This window comes from Vitis vinifera, chromosome 5 (assembly GCF_030704535.1).
Source record: "Vitis vinifera cultivar Pinot Noir 40024 chromosome 5, ASM3070453v1".
Taxonomy (NCBI): domain Eukaryota; kingdom Viridiplantae; phylum Streptophyta; class Magnoliopsida; order Vitales; family Vitaceae; genus Vitis; species Vitis vinifera.
In genome coordinates, this window is record NC_081809.1 from 3,729,897 (window position 1) to 3,755,861 (window position 25,965).

At 34.1% G+C, this 25,965-nt stretch overlaps 4 protein-coding genes across 14 annotated transcripts; 2 read left to right on the top strand and 2 right to left on the bottom strand.

Moving 5' to 3' along the window:
• Positions 1-223: 223 nt before the first annotated feature.
• Positions 224-7,692, top strand: LOC100261415 (E3 ubiquitin-protein ligase MIEL1). Of its 11 annotated transcripts, none has more exons than XM_010651476.3 (13): positions 224-511; positions 587-676; positions 1,487-1,574; positions 1,757-1,813; positions 1,936-1,968; positions 2,064-2,141; positions 2,341-2,384; positions 2,493-2,533; positions 4,210-4,292; positions 4,384-4,475; positions 4,580-4,649; positions 6,667-6,708; positions 7,153-7,692. In XM_010651476.3, exons 2-13 carry the CDS (start codon positions 648-650, stop codon positions 7,276-7,278), a joined length of 783 nt encoding a protein of 260 aa, XP_010649778.1. In that variant the 5' UTR covers positions 224-511; positions 587-647; the 3' UTR covers positions 7,279-7,692. The 11 variants fall into 11 exon arrangements, with proteins under 11 accessions (XP_010649778.1, XP_059592784.1, XP_019075738.1 ...); XM_019220192.2 differs by having other exon boundaries at positions 246-467; positions 587-941; XM_059736799.1 differs by having other exon boundaries at positions 249-467.
• Positions 7,693-9,715: 2,023 nt separating this feature from the next.
• Positions 9,716-18,253, top strand: LOC100256322 (uncharacterized). Its single transcript, XM_002276068.4, has 11 exons — positions 9,716-9,947; positions 10,204-10,293; positions 10,377-10,528; positions 10,625-10,718; positions 13,478-13,548; positions 13,641-13,747; positions 14,310-14,431; positions 15,810-15,898; positions 16,093-16,152; positions 16,680-16,784; positions 17,777-18,253. Exons 1-11 carry the CDS (start codon positions 9,773-9,775, stop codon positions 17,891-17,893), a joined length of 1,182 nt encoding a protein of 393 aa, XP_002276104.1. The 5' UTR covers positions 9,716-9,772; the 3' UTR covers positions 17,894-18,253.
• Positions 18,254-18,754: 501 nt separating this feature from the next.
• On the bottom strand, positions 18,755-19,794 carry LOC104879239 (basic helix-loop-helix protein A). Its single transcript, XM_010651478.3, has 2 exons — positions 19,394-19,794; positions 18,755-19,291 (listed from the first exon to the last, which is right to left on the bottom strand). Exons 1-2 carry the CDS (start codon positions 19,637-19,639, stop codon positions 18,911-18,913), a joined length of 627 nt encoding a protein of 208 aa, XP_010649780.1. The 5' UTR covers positions 19,640-19,794; the 3' UTR covers positions 18,755-18,910.
• Positions 19,795-21,323: 1,529 nt separating this feature from the next.
• LOC100251170 (UPF0497 membrane protein 4) lies at positions 21,324-23,727 on the bottom strand. The gene is made up of 2 exons (NM_001397742.1): positions 23,224-23,727; positions 21,324-21,845 (listed from the first exon to the last, which is right to left on the bottom strand). The coding sequence occupies exons 1-2, from the start codon at positions 23,472-23,474 to the stop codon at positions 21,509-21,511; spliced, it is 588 nt and encodes a 195-aa protein (NP_001384671.1). The 5' UTR covers positions 23,475-23,727; the 3' UTR covers positions 21,324-21,508.
• Between the last annotated feature and the right edge of the window lie 2,238 nt (positions 23,728-25,965).

Below are 25,965 nucleotides of genomic sequence, written 5' to 3' on the forward strand. Positions count from 1 at the left end.
TTTCCGTTGTGGGTTTAAGGTTAATATGGCGTCTGTTGGGCTTGTCGGCATGGGTGTGTATTTTTGGGTAATTTAAAAATAAATGAATTTCTTATATTTTATTTTTTTAAATATTTCTCATAATAAAATAAAATTTTTTAAAATAATTTTCTTTTCCCTTTTTCTATTTATCCACGTGGCAAGAGATCATCACATACTTGTGTAGCTTGTTTTTTCTTATTTTTGATTCAGTTAATGTGGGCTACGAATTTGGGTAGAAGACGTCAGTGGGAAAGAACAGTTCCTGAGAAGCCCCGGGGGTGGTGGCGTCAACCGTGAATCAATGCCGCCGTCCATATCCGGAGAATTGTGAAAGAAGGCAGACCACTGCGCTTGAAAAGAAGGAAGCGTTGAGATTTGGGCTGGGCTGCGTCCAGGTTGACCCCACTCCCGATATCAACTGATTCCTATTAGTGACGACTGATGAGGTCTTCAAATTTTGATGGCTTCTAAACGATGCAAACTCACTCAAGTCAGAACCAATAAATTCTTCATTTCTTTTATTTGCTATGAAATGAATGACATAAAAAATTAAAAATTGTAACAGGACCATGAGTCAGCCAGAGAAGTCTAGAAGCGATCATGTGATGCACTGAAATTGGAAGGGAATGAGAAGTGAGATAATAATAGAGACAAGGTACGAAGGTGCCACATGAGGCTACTCTCGACTCCAGGGCAAGCCAAGAATAAAATAAACGAGTCCTCCAACTGTTCGATGAAATGCCCAAAAGACATTTTGCTTTTGCTTTTTTGGCTTTTGGGTTATGGGGAAATCCAATTCGCCGATTTCACGGCGCGCTGTCGCTTTCCCCCCAAGTCACTGCACCACGCCACCTTATCTCCTCCTCCTCCGCCGATGCCTCCCCCCCTTACATTATTTACTCTCACCATTACTGCTACAAGTAGTAATTTCTATATTATAATAATAAATTAATAAGAATATATTATTGTATTTATGAGTTATGGGAATGGGAATAAATATAAACTATAAGCACATCATTCGATCCATTTCATTATCATCAACAACAGTAACAACCCAATCTTTTCCAAATCAGGCAAATCTTCTGGTTGAGCTTTTCCTTGGCTCTTCTTTCCAAACCTCATGGAAGGCTCTGCTGATGAACGTCTTGATTTTGGGAAGATGGGTTTTGGGTACTTTTCGTTTTTCGTTTTTTATTTTTTATTTTTTCTCGTCTCTCGTATGGTATCTCCATTTGGTAGCTGAGAAAGAAGGAAAACAGATTTCCGGGTCTTAGTTGGGTGGAGGGTTTTTCCTTGTCCTGCCTTTTTTGGGTTTATAGATTCTTGAATGATGATGTATTTTGAGATTTGGAAGTACGTTTGATTTTGTTAATTCGCAGTCACCAAACGGAACTTTATTTTTTATTTTATTCTTTGGTGGTTGGGAAATGTGGGTTTTGATTTCTGATTAATGGGTTTTTGATAGGTGCAAGCATTACAGAAGAAGATGCAGAATTCGTGCTCCCTGCTGCAACGAGATCTTTCCTTGCCGCCATTGTCACAACGAGGCCACGGTAGTTAGACCTTCTTTTTGATCTGGGGCTTTTTTATTTTTCTCATTTATTTGATTCATTATAGCATGTTGAGAAATCCTTTAAATCCTTATTGTATATGTGTAGCTCAAACTGTAAACATATGAACCCTTTTCTGATATGGATATTCGTTTTAACTTTTTTCCTCTTATTTGATTCATTAGAGCATGTTGAGAAACCCCTTTGATCGGCACGAACTAGTTCGGCATGATGTTAAACAAGTAGGTTAATTCAGGAGACAAAAAATTCTTCTCTCAGTTTATGTTTATTCACTTGTCTATTTCCATTTTTGGATTGCTCAAATCAGCAATGAAGAGACATAGAACTTTTATTGATGTTTCAGGTGATATGTGCAGTTTGTGACACAGAGCAGCCTGTGAGTCTGTTTGTGGATTTGTAAATATAAACTTCCTTGATATGACTATATTCAAAATAACAATTAGTTACAAGGGTACCTTTGGCAATTTTCAGGTTGCTCAAGTTTGTACAAATTGTGGCGTCAATATGGGGGAATATTTCTGTGAAGTGTGCAAATTCTATGATGATGATGTAATGCAACATGATCATATTGAGCCATCAAAATATTGACAAAAGCAAAATAATTATTGTTATCTTGCCTCTTTAGAGTTCTTGATTACTTCACCTTTTAGCTTCATATGTAGTCAGATGATGGTTTGAAATTTGGATATGATCTTTGGTAGTCCTATTATGTTTTCTTCTGTGCTAAGCACTATTGCACTCATTGCAGACTACGAAAGGGCAGTTTCACTGTGATGACTGTGGGATCTGTAGGTTAGTGAGCAGAGTATGATTATTCTTCTGTTTCTAGATGACTTATAAATGTCTTCCAGTTAGCTATATCAAATGTTGTTCTGATCTGAATTATAATATTTCAATCAGAGTTGGAGGTCGTGATAAATTCTTTCACTGCAAGAAGTGTGGTATGAATCACTACTTTTGTGTTTTACATTTAAACTTATCATTTTGATGAACTTAGTTGATGTATATTTTTTTCAACAATCTTGTCAAACAATAGCAATGCTAGTTCTTCCTTTCTTCTTCTTTTTCTTATGTTCCTTAATTTGTTTTCTGTAGATCAGAAGGTTGCAATCTTCTGTGTTTTGTTTTGCATCTTAATTATTTCATATTTTTATTAGCTTCCACCATCCTTTAGTTTCTAGTTCCCTGGGAATTGAATTTTTAGGCAGTAAATAAAGTTTAGGACACTGTATAAACAGACATGGTCTTAAATTTTTTGCTTCTATGTACATTACCTTTAAGGCTTAGGTGGAAGTGATAATCTTCTTGAGTCTTGTTTCTTATGTGAAATCTTAAATATGGAAGCATACCAATGATGGTTGTTGATTCAACCAATTGCGAGTGGATGGGTAATTTTTCTGTAGATGAATCGATACTGCTGATCAATGTGTGATATAGGCATACTTCATTATTCCCACGTTTCTAAATTTTTTTAGGCATCTTACCTCCCATATGGTCTTCATGCATGAATGATTCCTGTTGGAGCTGGCCACCACTCAGAAGGAAAGGCTCCAACCACAAGAAACAATCTCAATTCTACCATATATGTCTAAAATGCCAGTTCTATTTTATCATCTTCCTTTTTTATGCTATTCTATTTTTGTAATTGGTATACCATGTTTTTCGTACTTACTTTCTAAAGAAATTCGGTCATGTTGCTGTTTTAAATTCTCACTTGAAACCCTTTTTGTTATGACATACAGTTGCTATTTCCAGGAAAATTACCTCATGGATTTGTTCAGACCTGCCTTTATCCTAGAACTGATAATGGATTTACCCTTTCTCCAATGCCAACTTTGGGCATAATAGCTCTCTATCTTCTTATGTACTCTCTTGTAAAGGACCTTATTGCATTAGAGTTTTCATCCTTGTGATGGAAAATGTTTGGGGTAAGTCATTGCTTGAAGACACTGAATAGGTTATTGTTGTGGCTACAACAATGATATGTATGATATGTTATTTTCTATACTTTGCTTCTTCATTTAGCTAGTTGGTGGGTTTGGAGCTGTTTTTTGTCATGTTCAGGATTGTAGCTCTTGTTCTTCTCTTGATTTTTCTCAACTCTAGGCAATTTGTATCTTAATGATGCTGAATTGTGCTTTGTTCTACTGACCTGACGCTTTTTTCTTCATTCCCAAATTCATTATTGCTTTGGTATTTCTTGTTGATTTGTCATCCACCTAATACTTTGGTCTACTTACCCAATACTTCCTTTATTCATTCCCAAAGTATCTTTTCAAACTCATTATTGTTTTGGTATTTCTTGTTCATTTGTCATCCATCTAATTCTACTGGAATAATCATTTGCGTCATACCCGTGTGAGGAGTCTCCTCCTAATATATTATTCCATTATGAGGCAAGAGTTGATTGGATATTTTAGAAGATTTATTATGTTTAAGGTCATTTTTTTAACCAGTCCTTGTGTTTTCTTCAAGATGAAATATAACCTGATAATTAATGGGACTACAAACTATGGAACCAACCACTGCCAATTCTGACTGTTAAAAGAGAGTGTGTGTGCGTGTTTTTTTCTTGTTATAGTTTATACTCAATTGTTAATGTTTTATAAGATCACAGGATGTTGCTATTCGGTGGGTCTTCGTGATAATCATTCATGTGTCGAGAACTCCATGCGGCATCACTGTCCCATATGTTATGAGGTTTGTGTTGTAGTCTTATAGGTTATTCAACTATTTCTAAAAAGTTGAAAAGTTGGTACTGTTCTGACACTTCCACACTGTGTTTCCCTAGTATCTTTTTGACTCACTCAAGGATACCACAGTCATGGTTTGTGGACACACAATGCATTGTGAATGTTACAATGAGATGGTAAGCCATGACAAGTAAGCATCCACATATATGTTGAATCTCTTTCCTTCTATTCTGTTTATCTACATGTTGAAATAGTTTTATAATGTTCTTAACATGTGTTGGGTTTGCTATTAAGATACTGTTGTCCAATATGCTCCAAGTCTGTAAGAGATATGACTAGAACCTGGAAGAGAATTGATGAAGAGGTGGGCTTATTAAATTTATGTCTATTGTATGATATATAGTTGTAGGAGCGCCTTAATTCTTCTTCATGTTTTGTGTGTTCTTATTAAGCTTTGATTACATGTTTATTGGGCTTGTTCACTATACAAATGATTGGATATCTCAAAAATTTGGTGGGTGAACGTGCTTGCATTATTTTTTTTTGTGACAAGTGTCAGTGGGGATACTTAATGTTGCACTCCTTTATTTTGTTTATTTGTTTTGGTGATGACATTGTCATGGTTGTTGCTATAAAAAATTACACTTTCTTATTCACCAAATGTGATGCAAAAGTTGAATGATTAACAGTCATTTGACTTTCAATTTAAAAAAAAAAAATTCAAAGAAAAAGAGAAATTGAAACTCATCAGCAGTTGCATTGGAAAATCATATGGTTAAGTTCTAAAAGAAGGAAGGCTTTGATTTTCTTGGTGATAAAATGCCTTTTATCTAGGAACAAGAGGAAAAATGATTTCATCTCATGTTTGAAAAAGAGAAAAATAATTGGCTGCAGCGACGAATCATTTTGCACCAGAAGCCATAAAAGTAAATGTCTCTAGTGTCACAACCTGCTCCAATGACCCTTCCTTGAGCTTATACAAGAGAGCAGGAAACTTTTGGAACCTCCTGGAGCCAACTACAATTGACTACTAGTGGAAGAGTGTGGAAGATTTCAGAGAAGTCTAGAGACACCCACACATCTCTACACAAGGGATGGAAGACATGGGAAATGAGTAGAGTGTTTTAGAGAGTTCCAGAGTCATATTGTACATACTTGTATATGGAGTTTGTATAGAGCATTCTAAAGAATTCTAGGATAAATTGGAACCTTTGTGGGTTCCAAAGAGTTCCTTGGATGCCTATAAAGAGGAGGTGGCCTCATTTGACCAAGACACAAAGCAAATTGAGAACTTCCTAGCATTGTAAAGTTTCCTTTCTTAAGTGTTGTCTTCGTTGATCCTAGCCACCAAGTCGCTTAGTATTCTTAGCATAGCAAGTTAAGACTGGGGAAAGGCTGACTTAGCAACATCAAGTGGTTTGAGTTGTCTAGCGTCACACATGAGCTTAAGAAAGGCCTAAGTCCAGGACACTAAGCTCACTTAAGTCCCCCTTGATGCTCTGTTCCAAATAATCTGCCAAGAGGGGCATCAAGGCCTAAGTCCCTAGAAACAAATAGGAAAGGCCTAAGTCCCCCTTAATGTAGGGTTCACATGAGCTTAAGAAAGGCCTTAGTCCGTGACGCTAACCTGCATCTGAATGCATGTTCAACAGTCTCCCAGAAACAAATAATTTTGAATTCTAGAAAGGTGAAATTTTGGGACAAGAACTTAAAAAGCCATGTGCATACTCAATTCATATCCGATCCATGTAGGTTTGTTTTGGAAGCACACACTTAGGTCATTCAGACTTTGTTTTTGTTGACTTGCAAATAATCATGCAATTTTAAAATGAAAATCTGGAAATCAAATTCAGGAAAATTATACAAAGGTTGATATTATGCACTACTTTATATCGTGAAACAAGTATAGAGAGATGGTCAGGATCAATACCTATTTTTTCCAGGGTCTGCATAAAATCTCATCCTCAATGTAGGGAGCACTTAAAATCTTTTCCTCAATATAGGAAGTGCTCCCCTCACTTGCCGCTATGGCCTCCTTTTTTTTCCTCTAAGTGGAACTTTTAACTTTCTATTAACTCATTAGGATTGTGGCTGTTTGAATACCAACATCCAGGTCTGCATATTACTATAAAATATTTCTCAGTTGCTTTAACTAAATTTCTTTTTATCCCTTCAATTATCTTGGTTGGGTTGCTTATCAGTTTTGGTTGTGGTTGTGCTTCTACTTGTTTTGTTAGCTTATACCATATCATAACTTTATATCCCTTCAATTATCTTGGTTGGGTTGTTTATCAGTTTTGGTTGTGGTTGTGCTTCTACTTGTTTTGTTAGCTTATACCATACCATAATAATTTTACTTGTAAACATTTTTTTTTTGTCAGATTGAAGCAACTATCATGCCTGAGGATTACCAACACAAGAAGGTTCATTCTTTTTATCATTCTTTTCATTTATTAACCTGCCTCTGCTTGTGAAGGTCTTTGTCTTGGTGGAATCACCCTTTCCAAATCTAGATATTCAGCAGAGATTAAAACTCCTGTTATATTGATAATTATATCTATGGAAAGGTATTTGATGTGTATAAGTACAACTATTATCTTGCCATAGTTCCTTGATGGATTCTACCTCATCCACAACCTTAAAAGGAAAGATAAAAAATAGAGTTTCAACATGGGAAGAAACCACCTATTTCCCCAAGTAAAAATTAGGATCAATTTTATGTCTCTTAGACAGTTTTTTTATCAACCAAAACATCTCCATGTTCATTTTAAGAATCAACTTTTCATAGGATTCCTGACACTACCAGGTTTCAATTCCTCACACTATCAGGTTTTGAAACTCCTCTGAAAGCCAAAAGTTATTTGCAGGTTTGGATCCTCTGCAATGACTGCAACGACACTACTGAAGTTTTCTACCACATAATTGGGCAGAAATGCAGCCACTGCAAATCATACAACACTCGCATAGTTGCTCCTCCAGTTCTACCACAATGACTAGATTAAGCTTTCAGGACGGTGTCCAACCAGGTGGGCACATAGAAAGCTTTTTCCCCAGGCTAAAAAGCGGAGTGGGTTTCTCTTGGTGGGTCAAACCATTTGTCAGCTGTTTTCCAATTAATGATTTTGAGTACCATTACATAATTTGTATGTGTGCCTCATAAATCTTTATCAAATTATTCTTCCCCAAACATATGGATTTAAAATATGGTTCCACAAACTAAGTGGATTAATGTATACATTATATAGTGTAATGTTAGTTTAGGGGAACAACAGATTCCTGATATAGACTACCTACATGAATTGTGGTCATGGTGTTTGACAATTATGAGTCTTCAACAACATCGTGTCCTCGTGTTTTACATGTACCCACATATTCCTTTGTTGATGAAATTGTGATACATTGTGGAATTGCTTTCTAACAAGATGCATGCAGCATGTACTGAAGTTGGACCTGATTCCTCTTGTCAACTTTTCTGGCCCCAAGGCACTGGGGACTATGACTCCTGTTGAGTGGATTTTGAGTAGTCAAAAACCGTTTTTTAAGCTCAATAAAATTTTTTGTCACTCATTTTATTTAAAGAACTTATGATGATATGAAAATCAAGAAAATGTTGTTTTATTGTTAAAAGCTCTATTTTGATTTATTAAAAAGTTATTTATTTATTATTATTATTTTTAAATGCATTTTTTATAATATCAATGTTATTTTTTAAAAAATTGACTTTTAGCTTTTAATTAAAATTAAAAACAGTAAGTTATTTCAAATAAGTAGTAGTATTTTGGGGAAGGATTGATTAGTGAAAGTAATTTATTCATTTAAAAAAAGTTATTTCTTGGAAATAATTTTTCAGTAGCTTTTCGATACCATAAACAAAGTGTTGGCTAACGATTGTATGATAAAATTGGTGTTACTTATATGCCTGCACTTTCACTAGTGCCTTGTTTATTCATGCTAAACCCTATTTCTTTGTATTGCTATGCAATTGTTCGGATTTGACAACACTAATCAATGAATGGAGGTTATATTTGAAACATTGGAATAAAAAATGAGAATGAAGAGTTAATTTTATTTTCAATTTATTAATGCATTTGAATTATTTTTTACAATGATTATAGGATTAAAAAAAAAAGAAAAATCACTAACATGGAAATCAAATTTGATTCTCCTTTAGATTTTGACTACTCTCTTTTTTATTATGATTCACTTTCTTTTCTATTTTTCTTTAAGGTTATGTTTGGTTCCCGGAAAGTACAAAGGAAAGAAAAAAAATGCTAATGAAAATAATTTTTTCATGTTTGGTTGTCCTATGAAAAATATAAAAGAAAATCAAATATAATTAAAACTAATTAAAAACTTATGTATTTTTAAATTATTTAATCTTTATATTTATGAGTTAAAATAAATAAAATGAGTTTGAAGTAACAAAAAAAATAATTTATCAACTTTTAATCTATTTTTTTATTTTCCTTCACTTTTTCTTTCCTTCTACTTTTCTTTTGTATTTTCTTTCCCTCAAATTTTTCGGGAACCAAACATAGCCTAAAGGTTTAATTCACACACCATGAAACTTAGAGTAAATACATTAATTCATTGTTTCAATTTTTGACTGAATAGATTTAAAATATTTTTTATCTAAAATTTATATAAAGTTTTAGTCACACATACCAAATCCAGTCATAAAATCGCTTATTTTCTAATAATTTTTAGATCCACTATTAAAATTGTCTCTTTTTCTTCCCTATTGTTATGAGTTGCTACATAACTCGATGAAACAGAAGTATTTAAAGACTTGTTTGACAACAATTTTCTATTTTTTAGAATAAAAAAACAAAATATATGTTTAAAAACCATAAAAACTCTTTTTTATTTTTAAAAATAAAAATATAATATTTTTCAGATAATATATTTATTTGTTTTTACTTATTTTTTAAAATTTATTTTAAAAAATAATCATACAAATATATAAAATAATTAAAAATAAAGGATTAAATATAAAAATTATTTTTAAATATATTTAAAAATAGGTTAAAATTATTTTAAGTTGTCAAATAAGGGTTTTTTTTAATTAAATATTTTTAAAATATATTTAAAAAATATTAAAAATAGGTTAAAAATACTTGAGTTTATTAGGTTTTATTTTTTATTTTTTATTAAACATAAAAAAACAATTTTCAAAAATAGTTTATGAAAAATGTTTTTCAAAATTGTTATCAAACATCCTTAAGCATCTTTATTTATGAAATTTAAGAGATTTTTTACGATTTTGTTCATTTGCCAATTGACAAACATTACGAACAGAAATATCAATAAATAATAATAATATACAGAATTGTCTAACAAATTGCCAAACGCCACGTGCCAAAAATTGCAGGTGCAGTGAACGACCCTGGACCGTTGCTCCACCCAGATATATCTCTTTCTTTCTTCTTCGCTAGCCCTGATTATTGCACCCAGACGGAGCCCGACTCACAAAGCGCCTGACTAAACATGCAAGTCGGCTCAAAAGCCCGCGGACTCGTTAGGGTTTTGAGAGCACCGACTTTTCTCAACTCTAATCGTTTTCTCTCTCATGGTGTTCCAGCAATTGAAGCTCCTTCTCACTCTTCTCGTCAACAATGGCGGCCTCACTCTGCCTTCTCTTCCCAATCCCTTCCTTTCTCTGGTACCTTCCTCATTTTTTCACTTTTAGGTTTCGGTTTTGGTTGCTGAGAAAATGATGGAAGAAGAAATTGAAATTTTGAGTTTTGAAATCAATGATTCACTTATCAAGTAGTTTTGACAGGCTCACTGGATTGAAGATTTTTTATTTTTTTGAATCTGATTTCAAGATTCCGATTTTGATTTCATTTGTGGTACTACATTTTTCCTCAGCATATGTTTGGATGAATAGTTTTGTTACATATAACATAAATGCGCAGGGATCATTCGACAACGCATAGAGCAACATTCTATGTGTTCAATGTTAACGGCGAGGGCGTCCTTTTCTTCCGTGGAAGTCGGTCCAACCGGTTTGTGTTTCACTTGGTTTGGTTTGTTCAAGATTGTTCTTGAATATGAGATGTTGATACTTGCTCTGTCTTATTGAATATAGAGGCTGTGAAGGAGCTGTATAATAAAATGCTCAAGTCAGTGGTTGCTCAAACTATGCCACCTAATGCTTGGTTGTGGTCCCTTATTGAAAAGTGTGAAAATCATGAGGACATTAAACTACTCTTCGATATGTTGCAGAACCTACGAAGATTTGTTAGTCTTATCTCACAGCTTTAAGTTATTTTATAGGCTTTCATTCGAGCTAAATTGTTATTTGTTGACTGTTTTACACTCTGCTTTTGGTTACAGAGGCTGTCAAATCTCCGCATTCATGAGAATTTCAACTGCAATCTTTGCCGAGAAGTCGCTAAGGCATGTGCTCGTGTAGGGGCCTTGGACTTTGGTATGCTTTATGAATGCATTCATGGTTTTGAACTTGACTTGCTTCTGTCATGAGCATCTATTTTGATTATCAGTTTTCTTTTACCAGTTGTTTAGATGATCCTTGTTTTAATTAGTGATATTGATGTCATTGTTGCCTCTATGGGACATGTTGATTAGCAAGGTAACACTAAGAGGATGTTTTGATGCTAATGGAAAATTTAATTAGTTGTTCCCACATATCAATGGTAACATAATATTTTTTTTTTGATAAATGAGCACAAATATATTAAAGGGTGGAAAGCCACAAAGCATAATCAATGGTAACATAATATTGAGGCATTACATATTGATCAAGATAAAATAGAAACAAGATCATTGATTGAAATCTTGTGACGCTTTTTTGAGCAAATGTTGTTAGAAACAAAGAAACTCTTTTAACTTTTGTAAAAGGAAAATGCATTCAGCTCATTCTAAATCCTGTCAAACACAATGGATCAACTTGATTATGATTTGTTGTTTAAACAACCAATAACTGTATTAGGAGGTTACATTATCCATTTCTATGCAATCAAAGTCCTGCCCATGAACTTCTAATTGACTCATAATGTTTATTATCTTCTATAAAATTTAATTGCGGTTTTGTCGATTTCTTGGAGAATAGGGAGATTGTCACCTAAAATATTCCTCTCTACCTCTGTCCTCACGCACTGCTTTCTTTTAGTGTAACTCATGCATTGTTTCATACCTGCTTTTGGGTTCCCAAAGAGAAGGAAACATGAAGAGAAATTAGATCATTCTAAAGCCGTAAGAAACAGGGAAAAGCAAATACCACATAAGTTTTTTCGCTTGATTTTGCTTTCACTCAAGCAGTTGGAGCAGCCTCCAATTTAACCCTATAGCAAACCTCTATGGGTATTATCTCCTCTGTTGCTTGGGTTTAAATTGGCAACTGCATCTTATGATTACACATGCATATCAAGGAAATGAAAGCATAATGTTCACACATCTCTCTCTCTCTCTCTCTCTCTCTCTCTCTCTCTCTTACTGTCTTATAGGCAAAAGAAATCTGTTAAAAGTGCCTAAAAAAAGGAGGTTTGCTTCCCAACTACTCAAGGTGTATCTAAATGGCATAAGTAGCAAGAGAAGAAAATAGAAGCACACCAAAGATAACAACTTGTTAGAGAATCGATGAAATCCACAAGAGACAGAACTGACAATTCTAAAGGAATCCTGTTCTACTCACATAAAGCTCTAAGAAAAGACCTTTCTTACTTAGGTGGTGTATGTATTTTTTTTTGTCCCTGGTCTACTGACATAAAGCTCTAACAACTCAATTTTCTCCCTGGCTGCCTTCCATGCAAAGAAACCCACTTTGGAAGGGGCATTCAAGGCCCACACCTCCTTTCCATTAGAAGAGCCACCCAATGATGAGTCCAAGACCTGTAAAATGATTCAACAGAAAAAATCTTGTCCTTATTGCACCCCCATTCCAAACAATCCTGATGGCCTCTGCATACCTCCATCAGCTGAATTCTCTGCATGAAAAGAACCACAATCTCTGATACCAATCATAAAAGATCCTCATGAGACAAGGACTTCAATGACCACTTACACCCCGCACATTCCAAAACAGTCACCCAAATGTTTTTGTTCAAGGAAATATGAACAAAAGTACAAAATAAATAGTAGTGTTGAATCCCCATACCAAATATCCAACCAAAATTTATCCTAAGGTCATCACCCATAACCGAACTAGCATTAGAGCGAAAACTTTTATCCCTCCAAGCATATCCCTTCTCTACCTAGTGTCCCTACTACAAACTTTATCCAAATTAACTCTCAGCAAATGTTTTGTGCCACTGCAAACCTCCTCAACCATTTATCAAGGAGAGTCCTGAAATTGACATATCACTCAGACCACCCAAACTATTCTTCCTTTCCTTTGAACAAATAGTTGACCATCTTGGCTGGTACATCTTCTCAAGAAGGTGCCTCTCCAAAAGGAGGTCAGTAAGTTGGAATTTTATGGTGACAGCCCAAAATAGAACCACCTAATGTTTGCCAAGAAAACTGAAAGCCATACTCTCAAAAATACACGAGCACCATTGGGACTGGATGACGGAATTTCTGCTAACTATTCCAAAATCCTCACTCGGAGTTATGAAATAAACATTAGTGTGGAAGTGAATGACTTTACAAGCATGATTTATATTGTAGCAACTTGCTCCCAACCATGTAGATATTATTTGCTTTGAGCCATAAAAACTCTCATGGCTTTAAAACATGTCTATATGGTTAAGAGGAACTTATACATATATAACATTAGAAACTTTTTTTCCTCTCTAATGTAAGATATCACAATCACTCCCGTTGCAGACACAAATGTCTTCATGACGACCCACTTCCAACCGTGTAGATATTGTCCCCTTTGGGACAAGGAGCCTTCACAGTTTTAAAATACATCTACATAGTGAAGAGGAGTCTATACACATATAATATTATGAACTTTTTTCCTTATCCGATGTGGGATATCACGTAAATGTTCAAACTTCTGATTTTATCTCATAAGAAAGGTAACATACAAAACCATTGGTATCTGCATGAAACTAAATTTTCACACCTAAACTTGTAAGATCCATTTAGCAAAACTTGTTCTCCATTAGTATGATTTTTGTATATTTGTCCTTGCAAAGCTTTTGCTTTAGAAATATTGCAAAGTTAAATTCAGAGTTTATCTTAAAGTTATGCTGAAATAATTAATATTTAATATATGCACAGGAAAGAAGACGTTGAGGAAGCATAATGTGTATGGACTGACGCCTAGTATTGGATCTGTTCATCATTTATTGGTACTAATGTCATAACTTTCTATAAGGTGATTTGAGTTTTCTTACACCTCACATTTTGCATATATTAAATGTTTGGTGTTATGTGGCTGCAGTTATATGCTAAAAAGCATAATGATGTTGGTCTTATGGTTGAAGTTATGAAACTTTTGAAAAGGAATGACTTGCCGTATCAATCTGGTACAGCTGATATTGTTTTCAGGTATATCATTGATCATAAGAGGTGCTTTGTGCTTTTTGCTTTCCCATACTCTTCCTATAGTAAAAACTTCTATACTACTATGCTCATTGGATGAACTTTGATTTCTGAAATATCACCTTCCTATGGTTTAGTGGGATGGGGCTGCGATAAATTTCAAGTTTCAACTTTAACTTTGGTATGGTGGGAATTTATCCAAATTAATGTAACTGTTTACGGATTAAGCTGTGTGCTGCCAAGCAGTTGAGAAAGGCTGTTTGTGCCTTCTGTGGGCAGTGTATTACTGAGTTACATTATTGATTACCCACACATAGGACTCGTGTGATGATATCAAGCACAAGAAAGCACTTTCTTGTGCATAAATATGTATACATGGCGTGTTTCCATGTGTTGAGTTGTTTAGCTAGTCCATATGAAGTGTTTTGTTTGCTAAAATTTGTAAACCACTCACCTCAACTCATGTGCAATGGTTGTCCTGTGCATAAAATTTGATGAACTTCCATTGCATTGGTTTGTTTTGTGTTTAATAAGGTTTTGATTTTGTCTTTGTCTTGATTAATTGCAGCATTTGTTACAATACAGATAACTGGCAATTAATTTCTATGTACTCAAAAAAGTTTGTCAAGGCTGGAGTAAAATTGCGAGAAACTACATTTGACACGTGGATGGAATTTGCAGCCAAAATAGGTCTTTACAAATTTTCTATTCTTTCACTTTTACTTTAAGTGCACTTTATGAAATATTTCCATCTTTGAATATCTCTTTTTTTTCTTTTCAGTAGTGGTTGGTGGGATGGGATATTAATAAGAAGCCTGATTTATCAATATAGTGAAAAATCATATGGCAAATAAGTAGACCCTTTAATAGGTTTCTGCTACTTTCTTTTGTTTTCCTTTTTTTCGAGTTCTTTTGGGCATCCTGAGTACCACAGGCACCATCCCAACCCAAGCTAGGGTATTTATGTACATGTGTATGCTTGTAAGTATGCATGTATTTATGTATGACATAAGTAATTATTTATCGTGTTGAGAACCATACGATTTATAGGTATCTTTGCCATGCCATATCATGAGAGGTTGTGGGGTTTGGTTGCATGAACTCTCTCACCTATTTGGGATTTGTCAAACAACCATAATCAGCCTCTTTTGGGCTTACTTTCCCGGGAAATATATATGTGGATAAGCTTGAACATATGACCTCCCGTCAAATGAGGCTTTAATACCATGTTAAACAACCAATTTTCCTAAAAGCTTAATTGTAGGATTTGGGCTCACAATGTATATCAGGCAATGGGATTTATACCTTGTTGCATAAGTGGTAATGGCCTATTTTAATTTGTTGGTAGTGTAATGGTTTAATTTCTAGTTTGGTCGTGTGATGAATGTGTGGATATATGTTTATATTATGTCTAATGGTATGCTGTATTGATCAATATGTTATTTATTGGAAAAAACAAAAAAACAAAAAAACAAAATCTATCAAAAAATATGTTATTTATTGGATAATGTTACAGAATATTAGTTATAAACCATGAGCCATGTTCTATTAGGGTTTATTTGTATAAAAATATTACATAGATGGCATATTTTTTGATAGATAAAAATATTACATAGATGGCATGCCACATCTATCTATAATTAGGATACTTGAGTTGTTCAGTTGCTTTCTTTTTTCTTGTTCTAGTATTAGTTTTATCATGTGTTACTTTGTTTTTGCAGTTTTAAGGAAACTCTAGGATAGACTGCTATATGTTCTTCGTAAAATCACTGATGAACTTCCTTAGAAGTTTAATTTAGCTTAGCATTAATGTGTTTAACCTTTTTTTCAAGAATTCAACCTTTTGCTTCTAGATTTAGAGCACTGTCTTGAAACTTTGGTTTGATGTTTTTTAGTGATTCCTGATATATTACCTGTAAAGTGTCTTGATCTGATTGCTCCTCCTTTTGTCATCACGTCACAGAAAGAGGCATCTCAATGAGTCATGTCAATTTCCATGAAGTTATGCTTTCCCTTATGCTTAGGTCCATTTATTGTTTACAAAGCCTTTTGAATTCCTCTTTTGTAGGAGATACTGAATCATTATGGAAAATTGAGAAGTTGAGGTCAGAGATGATGAAGCAGCATTCTCTTAGGACTGGATTTTCATGTGCTAAGGTAATTTGTTATGTATATCTATAACCTTGGGTGAGCTAAGTGCAAAATTCAAAACTGTTAGAGCATAGTTGTTGGAATTTTCACAAGGAAAATGAGGAATCACTCTTCAGATGAGGGACTGACAGCACTAAAGACACACATAAACTGCTGCTGCTTTGGTGTGTTTAATATCTGACTTTTTTTTTCTTTTACAGGGCTTTCTACTTGAACGTAAGCCTGATAATGCTGCTTCCATCATTCAACTCCTCATTCAGGTGTCTATTATTTTGTTCATGGCTTAAATTGTGAGATAGACAGTAGGGATAATTGCTCTCTGTGCCCATAAGTCAATGAAATATCATAGTAGTAGCTTCTGTTAGGTTGTAGTACAACCATCAACTTCTTAGACTAGGAAGTACCAAACAGTTGTACCTTCTAATAGAAGTGAAACAGTGATGCTTTAGCTTCCTGATAAAGCCCCCTAGACCCTAGTGTTACTTAAGTTCTTCTTGCTAATTATCATACTGAGTAATATTGTTGGACAAACTGTGGGGAATATAATTCACTCAGATGTTCTATGAGGTGCACATTCTAATCTTTGAACTTGCTAGTAGAGGGAGTCATTTTGTTTCCATCTAGATGCGAAATTGTTGATGTTCTTAGATAATATGATTGCATATACTGAACTGCAAGTGAAAGAAAAAAGGTATTTTATATAGAGTTCAGGCTTGTCCTTTTTCTTGAATACTGTGCATTCTTTCTCTTGGGGCCATTGAGATATAATGATAGCTTTCTATCCCAGAATTTATCTGTGGCGAAGAGAGCTGGTGTCCTGGTTGAACTTCAAAAACTGATAAGTGAGTGGTCTTTGGAGGTTGTTAAGCGTCAAAAAGAGGAGGACAGGAAGGTATATGCTTCTATCAACATTGTTTTTTGTTTTTGAATTTCATGATTTGTAATATGTTTCACTTCCAAGATCAATGTAAAAAGGAGTTCTGATTTGGCATGGGGATTTGATAATGTATACTTGGTTTTGCCTTTGATCTGCATTGAATCCAAAAACTTTCTGAGTTCAATATAAATTCAACTTACAGAGAGAAGAAAAAAAAAATCATCTCATTGACTGTCTTGTAGCCACTGCCTATGTCATAGGTGTTTAACCTAACTTTTCTGGTGTAAATTTATTATCCGGTGAAAAGTTTCTTCACTTTGACCTTTGTTGGGACATATTTCCAGAGCTCATATGGTCATAGTATGTTGGTGTGCAATTTCATGGGGATTGATCCCTTGAACTGGTTGGTATTTCCTTTAGTTCATTGTTCATCCTTTGACTATCACAAAGCCTTGTATCTCTAAAGAACATCCTTTAGATTTTCCTTTTTCTGTCATCATGCTGGGTTGTTTACATTGTCATTTACACAATCCAACAACACTTACCCAAATGCTGGGTCACTTACCTTTCTTTGTTTTCAAACCTTCTTATTTGACCTGTTGTTTTTTTCTTCTCCTCGGTTGCAAGATGTAATGTTATTGCTAGTGTAGAAGCCTATTCAAAGGTCTCAGTACTTTCTCAACTTTAAGGCCTGTTTTGTCTTCAAACTAGTGTTCCATTTAAACCTTGACAGTCAGCAACTACTGTTTCAAGATGGGACACCATGCAAATACAAATTTCTTTCGATATGTTTGATAAAACACATGCTTAACATGGTTTCGAAGCCTTGTCAAAGGTTTCAGTACTTTCTTAACTTTCAGGCCCGTTTCGTCTTCAAACATGTTCCATTTAAGCCTCGACGCTCAGCAACTGCTGTTCCAAGATGGGATACAATGCAAATACAATTTTCTTTCAACATGTAAGATAGAACCATATGCTTAACATGGTTTTCTCTCTGTTCTGACCAGGCATTGGCAGCTTCTTTGATAACTGATATACCTGTCATGGTTAGTGGTCTGCAAAACATGGGGTTAGAGTTGAGCGTAAGCATGGAAGAACTATCAAAAGAAGGTGCTCTAACTTGAACTACCAAGTTGCTGGAGAATGAATTTGACACCCGAAAGTCTTGGCTCTTTTGATCATAAATGAAGAAGCAGCATCTATCATGTGTAGATAGAGCACTTGGACAACCGCTTTCTTTCACAAAAAAATTGGAAGTTCTAAAGCTTCAATAGCATTCTTTGATCACTATGGAAACATTATTTATCTCCTTTTTGGATGTATTTCATTCTACTAACTGTTCTTTTTCCAATTGCTTATTGATTTGTTCCTAGTGTAATTTTTAAATCCGGTGGTTTACCGGATGACTATGATAGTGTTTTGGTTGTGCTATTTTGGTGGTTCAATTCAATGTAAGAGGAACGGATATCCATTTTGCTGCTTTACCAGAGTTGGTTCTGATCTTCCTTCTCGGCATTGGACAATCGGGAATCACTGAACCAATCTGGGAAAAACATTTCTTATGAAAGGCTCCTGATACATCTCAACCAAATTTCTTCCTGAACTCCTAGGAACATTTTTGGTTGCTTTTTTCCTTTCCTGTTAGGTTTGGAGGACTGCTTCTAGATGCCTTCATGTTTCTTGTCATCTTCAACCATTCATTCCATCACAATTCTCGTATTGTTTAGGTTCCGAGTTATCACTTCCCTATATTACAACTACTATCCATGTTATGTTTGCAGAACCGACGTCACTCTTTCTGTGTCATCCTTTGCCCGTACCAAAAATCTCAAACATTATCCCAACCTAAACCAACACCCTTTCATGGATAATCAAGCGTTTTTTACTTACTGACTCATTTTTTCTGATAAACAGACAACTTCATTTTACAATCCAATCAAAGTTCTTCAACTTGTTCGTGCTTGTATGCCAAGAAAATGAGAACGAAGAAGGAAGAAAAACCTGACTTGATATCCATGCGTTTGTATAACCATGTCGGTCTTCTTTTGTGTCAACACTTAGCATAGACAAGAAAATCAAAGATCCAAGTCACTATACAGTAACACTATGTGATTAGAAGAAGTGAGGAGAAGAAAAAAAAACTACAAATTCCGAATGTCTCTGATGATCTTGTCAATAACGCCGTCTCCATTATTGCCCACAAATGCCGTGACAGTTACCATCAACAAGCCATGGTTTACTGCTACATTTGCCGCGAAGACCTGGGCCTCATGTTTCTCGAACACCATGATTATCTGAGTGGCCAGTCCCCGTCGAGCTCGCACCGATTGTATCCCGAAGAAGGCGACGTTGCCGGAGACAGTGACCCGCAGGGAAGAATCTGGGTTGCTGCACTGAGAAACCAATATGGGTGTGGCAGCCACTGCTCCTATGGACTTCTTCATCTCCTCCAACCTATCTCTCCTCCTTTCAAGCTCTTTAATGTACTCGGCCGTTTCAGAAATGATCTTCACCCTCGTAGCCTAACCAAAAACCAAAAACCAAAAGCCCAAAAATAATGTCTGTGAAGGATCATCGAAAAACCTAGAAAGAAGAACAGGGTATGGTAGCCCAAGATTAACAACCTTAGGGAAGAGAGTGGGAACCATGGTTTGGAGAAGCGCGTACATGTCGCTCATCTTCTCCCTCCTCCCTCTCTCTGTTTCCTGGCCAGCTTCAGTTCTGGTTCGTTTTCTGGAGGTGGAGGTGAAGGCCGCTCTCCCTTCAGCCATGGGAGGTGGCTGTTGCGATAATGGTGGAATTGCAGAGGCAGTGTCAGCCAGAATCAGTTTACTCAAGTCCCTATCATCCTCTTCTCCCTCTTTCTTCATCTTCCAATTATTATAGAGAGAGAAAGAGAGAGAAAAGGTGGTTGTTGCCCGTTGGTGGTGTTGGGAGCATGTTTAAGGAAAGTGTTGGAATATATATATATACACACACATACAAGCGGAGTGAGAAATGTGGGGGTAAAGAGGAGGGACGAGGGGAATGCGGTGCAATGGTACGGCTCCTCTAATCATAACTTTGTGATTCCCATTCTGATTTTCTTTTTATTTATTTATTTATTTATATATTTTGGTGTGTCTGTGGTCCCTTCCATTTTGATTCCCATGGCCTTGATTGTGGGAGTGGGATACCATCATACCAGATGTCACAAGAAAAATAAATAAGGTGAGAGGGAATCAGTTAGGTGGCTCTATCGTTGCAGGACCAAGGACAAGCACATGCCGACTCTGTACACATATGACATTTCCACCGTTTGCATCATCACTCCTTCCCTCTCCCTTTTTTTTAAATTTAAATTTCTAAAGTAATTTAAAACTACTATGTGTAATTTGTAAAACAACTTCTTCTTTCTTTCATTAAATCCCTTTTCAAAAAAGGAAAAAAAAATCAGCTCCTTCAAATATTCCCTGCAACCAAACATTGCCTTAACTCAGACCAAATAAGCTGGGAAGAAATTTCCTCCTTTACATTAATTCAACTATTTCTCACCTTCCCTGGTAGGTTATGTCATTGAATAAAGACACCTTTTTGTCCTAATCAATTGAAAGTTTTGTCCCCAAACCCCATAAACTCCAATTTCAACCCTATTCATAAATACAAACTTGGTTTAGATATTATCTTTTATTTTTTATTTTTAAAATAAAAAACTTCTATATAATTATGAAAAAAAAATATAAATTTATTGGTAGGGCATTATGTTTTTATATTGTTTGTTGGAGATTTTTTTTCTTTTTTCACTTTGGTATAAAAACCTTTTAGGTATTAGCTTACTTTTTATTGAAGATTTGAGGTGGTCAGTTAATCAATCAAAATGTCGTTGGCAAGTTTGAAAATGCTTGAATAAGATAAATTAGCTTTTTAAATGGTATGGGTGGGATAGAAGTTTTATTTTGGAGCTAAAATGATTTATTTAATTTTTGAAAATGTGCAAGACCACTTCTAAAGCCAATGCTCAAGCGTTTGATCATTTGACAAAGTGGTGGTTAAGTGTGTCACTCGTTTCAAAGATTGTCGGTTTTCTTTTTTTTTTTTTGAATAGAAATTTTAAGATTTTTATTTTATAGGAAAATTTTGTTTCCAATCCCCTAGCCCTATCCGATATTCACACTTAAATGTGTTTTAAGGTTTGATGCTTTCATTTGAGAAAATCCTAACTTATCATGTTATTTGCAAAAACTGTTAAGAACAAATTTTATGTTGTTAAAGAGACGTACATCAGCTTAGGAGTTGAGGCAAACCTATTAGAACATTTAAGGTATCATGGACTTAGATCATGGTATAGGTGTTGAAAAGTAAATCTTAGATAATGTCTATTTTCATTCTCAAAAGATTAATTAATTTGAGAATTTTAATTCTTATATTAAAATCTTTGTAAACATAATAATACACCTGTCTTTGGTGTTCCGTATTCGATTTTAGATTTTTCATATTTTATATCTTCAAAAATCACAATGAAATTTTTTAAAATTTAAGATATCTATTTTTAATTTTTTAGAAATAAAAATCACATTTTTAAAATTTTATTTTATTTTATATAAAATTACTATCCATTAGGAAATCGAATCCCTGAAAGTCCACAATACACCATCCCTTCACATTTTCATAAAACATCCAAATCCAAACTAAACAAAAGAAAACACAACATCCATCCACGATCCCATGATCCAACCCCACATTACCATCTGCATTTCTACTCAATGCCTTTTATTGAGGGCGAAAGCCGCCATCACAACCAGCAAGAAAAAAGCCAGTCCTCCAAAAAAAGACAGCCCAAGCGCAACTGCCACTTGGTTGCAGAATTTCCCGAACACGTTGCAGACCTTGCCCCATCGGACGCGCGAGTTCCCCTCATACCCCATCAGCCCTATGGCCCCCGCCGCTCCATTGCTGGAGAAGAGCAGCGCCACCATCACTAGGTCCATCACAGTTATCGCCAACCCCAACCCTTTGTTTCCCTTGCTGTTCCCCACTGAAAGCAACAGTGACAGTGCCGCATAGGAACATGCTATGGCATTTGAGACCACAAAGTACCTAGTAAACATCCATCCATTATATTAATTATTACAGAAACTATAGAAAGAAGAACAAAGCCTCAATCATGTATGCAAACACGGTTGCCTTTTATGGAGAAGAAGCTTGAATCCCTGTCACCAAATTACAGCTAGCTGGCTGCCTGGCTCTTATATTATATGGCCTTATTATGCCATATGGGGCCGGGGGCCCTGTTTGGTTGTTATATACATTTAATTCCCAACTAACATGATCAATAGTGGTTTGACCTTAAACATTAACTGCTGGTAGGTCTATAACGTGTTTGGTGTTAGCATTGAACTGGTGTGTGGACAATACGAGTTTCCTCTTTAATATACTGACGTGAGTAAACAAAAATAAATAAAAATAAAAACGATGAAATATTTTATTAAAATGATGAAATAATTCCAAATTATGAATATAACTCATTTTATATTTTTTTTTCATTTTTTATATATATGCCCTTTGTCGGTTCAAGTATTTACATATATGTTTTAAGAAATAGTTATTTTTATAAAAAAATAATAAAGATATTTTTGTCCAAATGAAATCAAAAAAGGATGAAAGATTAAATTTCAAAAATTGGATTTTCAAAAACCCTTTTAATCAAATAACAAAAAATAAAAAAATTCTAAAGATATACATACCCACACATGGAAAATAGTTCCATGGGTCATGGTCCTTTTGCATATAAACAAAATTAATAACGGGATAAGATCCTTAAATAAAATATATTTTCATATATTTTTTAAATATAATTTATTACGCTCGATTTTTAGGAAGTACTAAAGAAAAAAAATGTTAAAAAAATTGGTTTTCTTGTATTTAATTTTATTATAAAAAATATAAAAGAAATCAAATATAATTAAAATTAGTTAGAAATATATAGATATTTAAATTATTTAATTTGTATATAACGGAGGTTACAATTGAAATGGGTTTGAAAAATGTAAAAAAAAAAAGACTTTTGCTGCAAAATTTATGGAAATCAAACAAACGTACCCATAATTTGTGAGTTGGCAACCCATAAAATTCTACATGGATTCTCTAGTACAAATTTTCTTGGATTTACTGCCTTACCGTTGCAGTGAAACCCTGAGAGGATTTTGCAGTGACCCATATAGGAACTTGGGCAAAAGTTAATGCTTAAGGTAAAGGGCTTCCTTAAAAGGAGCTAGCCAATGTGTCCAGAAAATCTAGTCATATTCCTACATTTTCTTGAACAGATTCATGCAAATCTTTCCCTAAACAGAAACTGTTAGATGATCATCAACCATCGTTGAGTCTTTCACAGAAGTAGTTTGAAAGAAAACAAACACAAATAATTTTCCACGAAAATGAATTCAAAGATCAAGAGGGAGGGCCGCTGAGAGCTTACACAAAGGCAGATAAGTAACGCCACTTAGCAGTAACTGGAACATCCATGGGAGGCAAGGTTGGAAGGAGCTGCAAAGACACCACCTTAGTCTGCTTATCAACCCCCAAGAGAACAGCTGCAACAAGAGTCAGAGCCAAGGCTACCACCCTCAAAACCAAGTCAAAGGGCCTCAACTTCCCACCGGTCACCACCTTCACTTCCTTGCTTTTGCTCTCCATCCCTCCAAAGCTGGTCTTGCTTTCTACCTCCATTTTCAGGGAAAACTCGTAGTTTTACAGAGTAGGGGGAAGAGGCAGTTAAGAGGAGGAAGGTGTGAAAGTGAAGGGCTTGTGTGGAGAGTATAAATAGAGAAAGAGGGGGGGAGAGGTCCAAGGGATAGGTGAGAAAGTGAAGAGTGTGGGCTTTGGCCGTATTAGGAAGAGGAAGACTCAACTGGGTGTGGATGGGGTCTCCATAACTACATTGATTGCATCAACTCAAGGTAAAAAGAGAGCCTGGAGTGCGTTGTACACAGTTGGACTTGCCTCGCTGAAAATTGGAATTAAATAGGTCAAAGGGATAACAGTCCTCTCCTCCATAATTTTTTTTAGTTGCTGCCCGTTTAATTACCGACACAATATAATATATATATATCCTAAAATATTATATTTTATAATATAATTTTTAATGAAATATAATATTATTAGATATTAAATCCAATAAATATAATATATTAAATCATATATTTATTTTTTATTTATAAAATGAATAAAAAATATAAAATATAAAATATATTATTTTTCAATATTTAAGATAAAAACTATATTATATTTTAATATTTTCTATTTAAAATAAATATAAATTTTTTTAACTCCATAATCATATTCATAATTAAAATATTTAAATTTTGTAAATAAATTTTTTATATTATGTTACTCAATTTATAAAAATAATTCACATATATTTAATAATATTATTTTACAATACATTTTTTAAATATTTTTAGTTCTTTTTTTAGCCACAAATTTTATTTTATAACATTTTTTTTTTTACAAAATAAGTAACATACAAAAATAAAAATTAATAATAAAAATAAAATTTTAATAGCCTATATCTTAACTTAAGTTTAACATATTTTATCTCATATTATATTTAACTGATCAAATGAGATTTAAAAAGAAAGAAATGAAATTATTACCCAGTGTAAACTTATACGATAATGTAAAGATTTTTTATAGATCTTGCTACAATATGAAAATCTTATTATCGTATATTTAAGTTTCATTATTTTGTACTGAACTCAATCTCATTATTAGTATCTTATTTTTTATTTTTTGTAACATTAATTCAATTATTTATACCTTCGTATAAACTTAGGTTTTTCGAATATTTTGTATAGTACAAAACATTCAAATTTTCCCTTTTTGTAATAAATATGGCTTTTATAAGGCACTAGAAGTTTTGAAGTTACGTAACACCAAAAAATGCGACTATTTATATATGAAAGACGAGGCTTAGTAGATTGATGTATGAAAATGGTTACATGGAAAAAAGTGAGGCGAATGCGATGCGGTTCGCCGTTGAGACGGGATTTATGGGCCGCGGATTTCGGGTACGGGTTCTGTTGAAGCAATCAATGCGGTGTCGTTTCGTGGGAGTCAAACTTTGGGTGTGGATGCGTGACAACGCGAATGGGCCTAGCTGTTTTCTTGCGCAAGTTACCGCTGAAATGTGAGCACGATACCCTTTCATACTATTTTTTCTTCGACTTCATAACGTGGCTAGCCTGTTTCATCAATTTAAAATTCAAAAGAGACGTTAGAAATCTTTATGTAAGATTTATTTGTTTTTATCTGTACTCACCTTGTATTAAAAGGAAGGAGGAGACAATAATAAATTTTGAATTGGTTGACATTGATGAATGTTGCTACGCTTAGACGGATAAGTTTCATTGAAGAAAAATATATTGGAATATTTCGGTGTTTCTATCAACTATTCGTTTAACTTAATGGATTTGTGTGATGAAATTTTAGTCGGTTAAATGATGATACAAATAAATGAGATCAAAATATAAAGGTAGAAGTAAATAAGATTCGGTAGCAAGCGAATATATCATTTTATAAGGTGATGATATTGTACACATTAACTCAACATGATTGTATATATTTTCATTACCTATTACTGTAACTATGTATCTTTTAGTAAAAGTGAGTTAACAATAAATCAATCATGATTGTTATTTTTCGAGTTTAAATTAATAAATTAAATAAAGGAGTGACAACTAGTTTTAAACCAATATCAACGAAACAACTTGATTGATATTTCATTATCGGTTTAATAACTTTTCTATTTAAGAAACATCGCTATGACAATAAATAGATTACTCTTTGGTCACTATGTATACATTAATACATAGTGACCAATAAATAGACCAATATTAATGCTATGCCCTCTTTGGTCACAAGATGTGAACTAATCAATTTGAATTAATTTAAAGATAGGGTAATTATCAAACTCGATAACTAGAAGATTTTTTTTTTAATTTTTTTTTCAAAAGTAGATTACTCTTCTTATCTTCTAAATTTTGGTGCTTACTTAAAAAAGGAAAAAAAGAAAAAAAAAAAAAAAAGGGAAAAATACATAAACATTAAATTGAAATACTCTTACTAGTACTTGTGATAACTATACCAGCATTATTGAATGCTAATTTGACCTTGTATGCCTGCATATCATGCCACTAGCTAGACCAATACATTAAACTAA

What these genes read in the sequence shown, in the direction of transcription:
- LOC100256322 (XM_002276068.4), top strand. Translation starts at nt 9,773, where the DNA reads ATGCAAGTCGGCTCAAAAGCCCGCGGACTCGTTAGGGTTTTGAGAGCA. An exon ending in GATCTGTTCATCATTTATTG is followed by an intron (nt 13,549 to 13,640) that starts GTACTAATGTCA and finishes ATGTGGCTGCAG; the next exon opens with TTATATGCTAAAAAGCATAA. An exon ending in ACAGCTGATATTGTTTTCAG is followed by an intron (nt 13,748 to 14,309) that starts GTATATCATTGA and finishes GATTAATTGCAG; the next exon opens with CATTTGTTACAATACAGATA.
- LOC104879239 (XM_010651478.3), bottom strand. Translation starts at nt 19,639, where the DNA reads ATGAAGAAAGAGGGAGAAGAGGATGATAGGGACTTGAGTAAACTGATT. An exon ending in TTCCCACTCTCTTCCCTAAG is followed by an intron (nt 19,292 to 19,393) that starts GTTGTTAATCTT and finishes GTTTTTGGTTAG; the next exon opens with GCTACGAGGGTGAAGATCAT.
- LOC100251170 (NM_001397742.1), bottom strand. Translation starts at nt 23,474, where the DNA reads ATGGAGGTAGAAAGCAAGACCAGCTTTGGAGGGATGGAGAGCAAAAGC. An exon ending in CGTTACTTATCTGCCTTTGT is followed by an intron (nt 21,846 to 23,223) that starts GTAAGCTCTCAG and finishes GATGTTTACTAG; the next exon opens with GTACTTTGTGGTCTCAAATG.
- LOC100261415 (XM_019220192.2), top strand. Translation starts at nt 760, where the DNA reads ATGCCCAAAAGACATTTTGCTTTTGCTTTTTTGGCTTTTGGGTTATGG. An exon ending in TTTGTGACACAGAGCAGCCT is followed by an intron (nt 1,969 to 2,063) that starts GTGAGTCTGTTT and finishes GGCAATTTTCAG; the next exon opens with GTTGCTCAAGTTTGTACAAA. An exon ending in GGAAGAGAATTGATGAAGAG is followed by an intron (nt 4,650 to 6,666) that starts GTGGGCTTATTA and finishes TTTTTTTGTCAG; the next exon opens with ATTGAAGCAACTATCATGCC.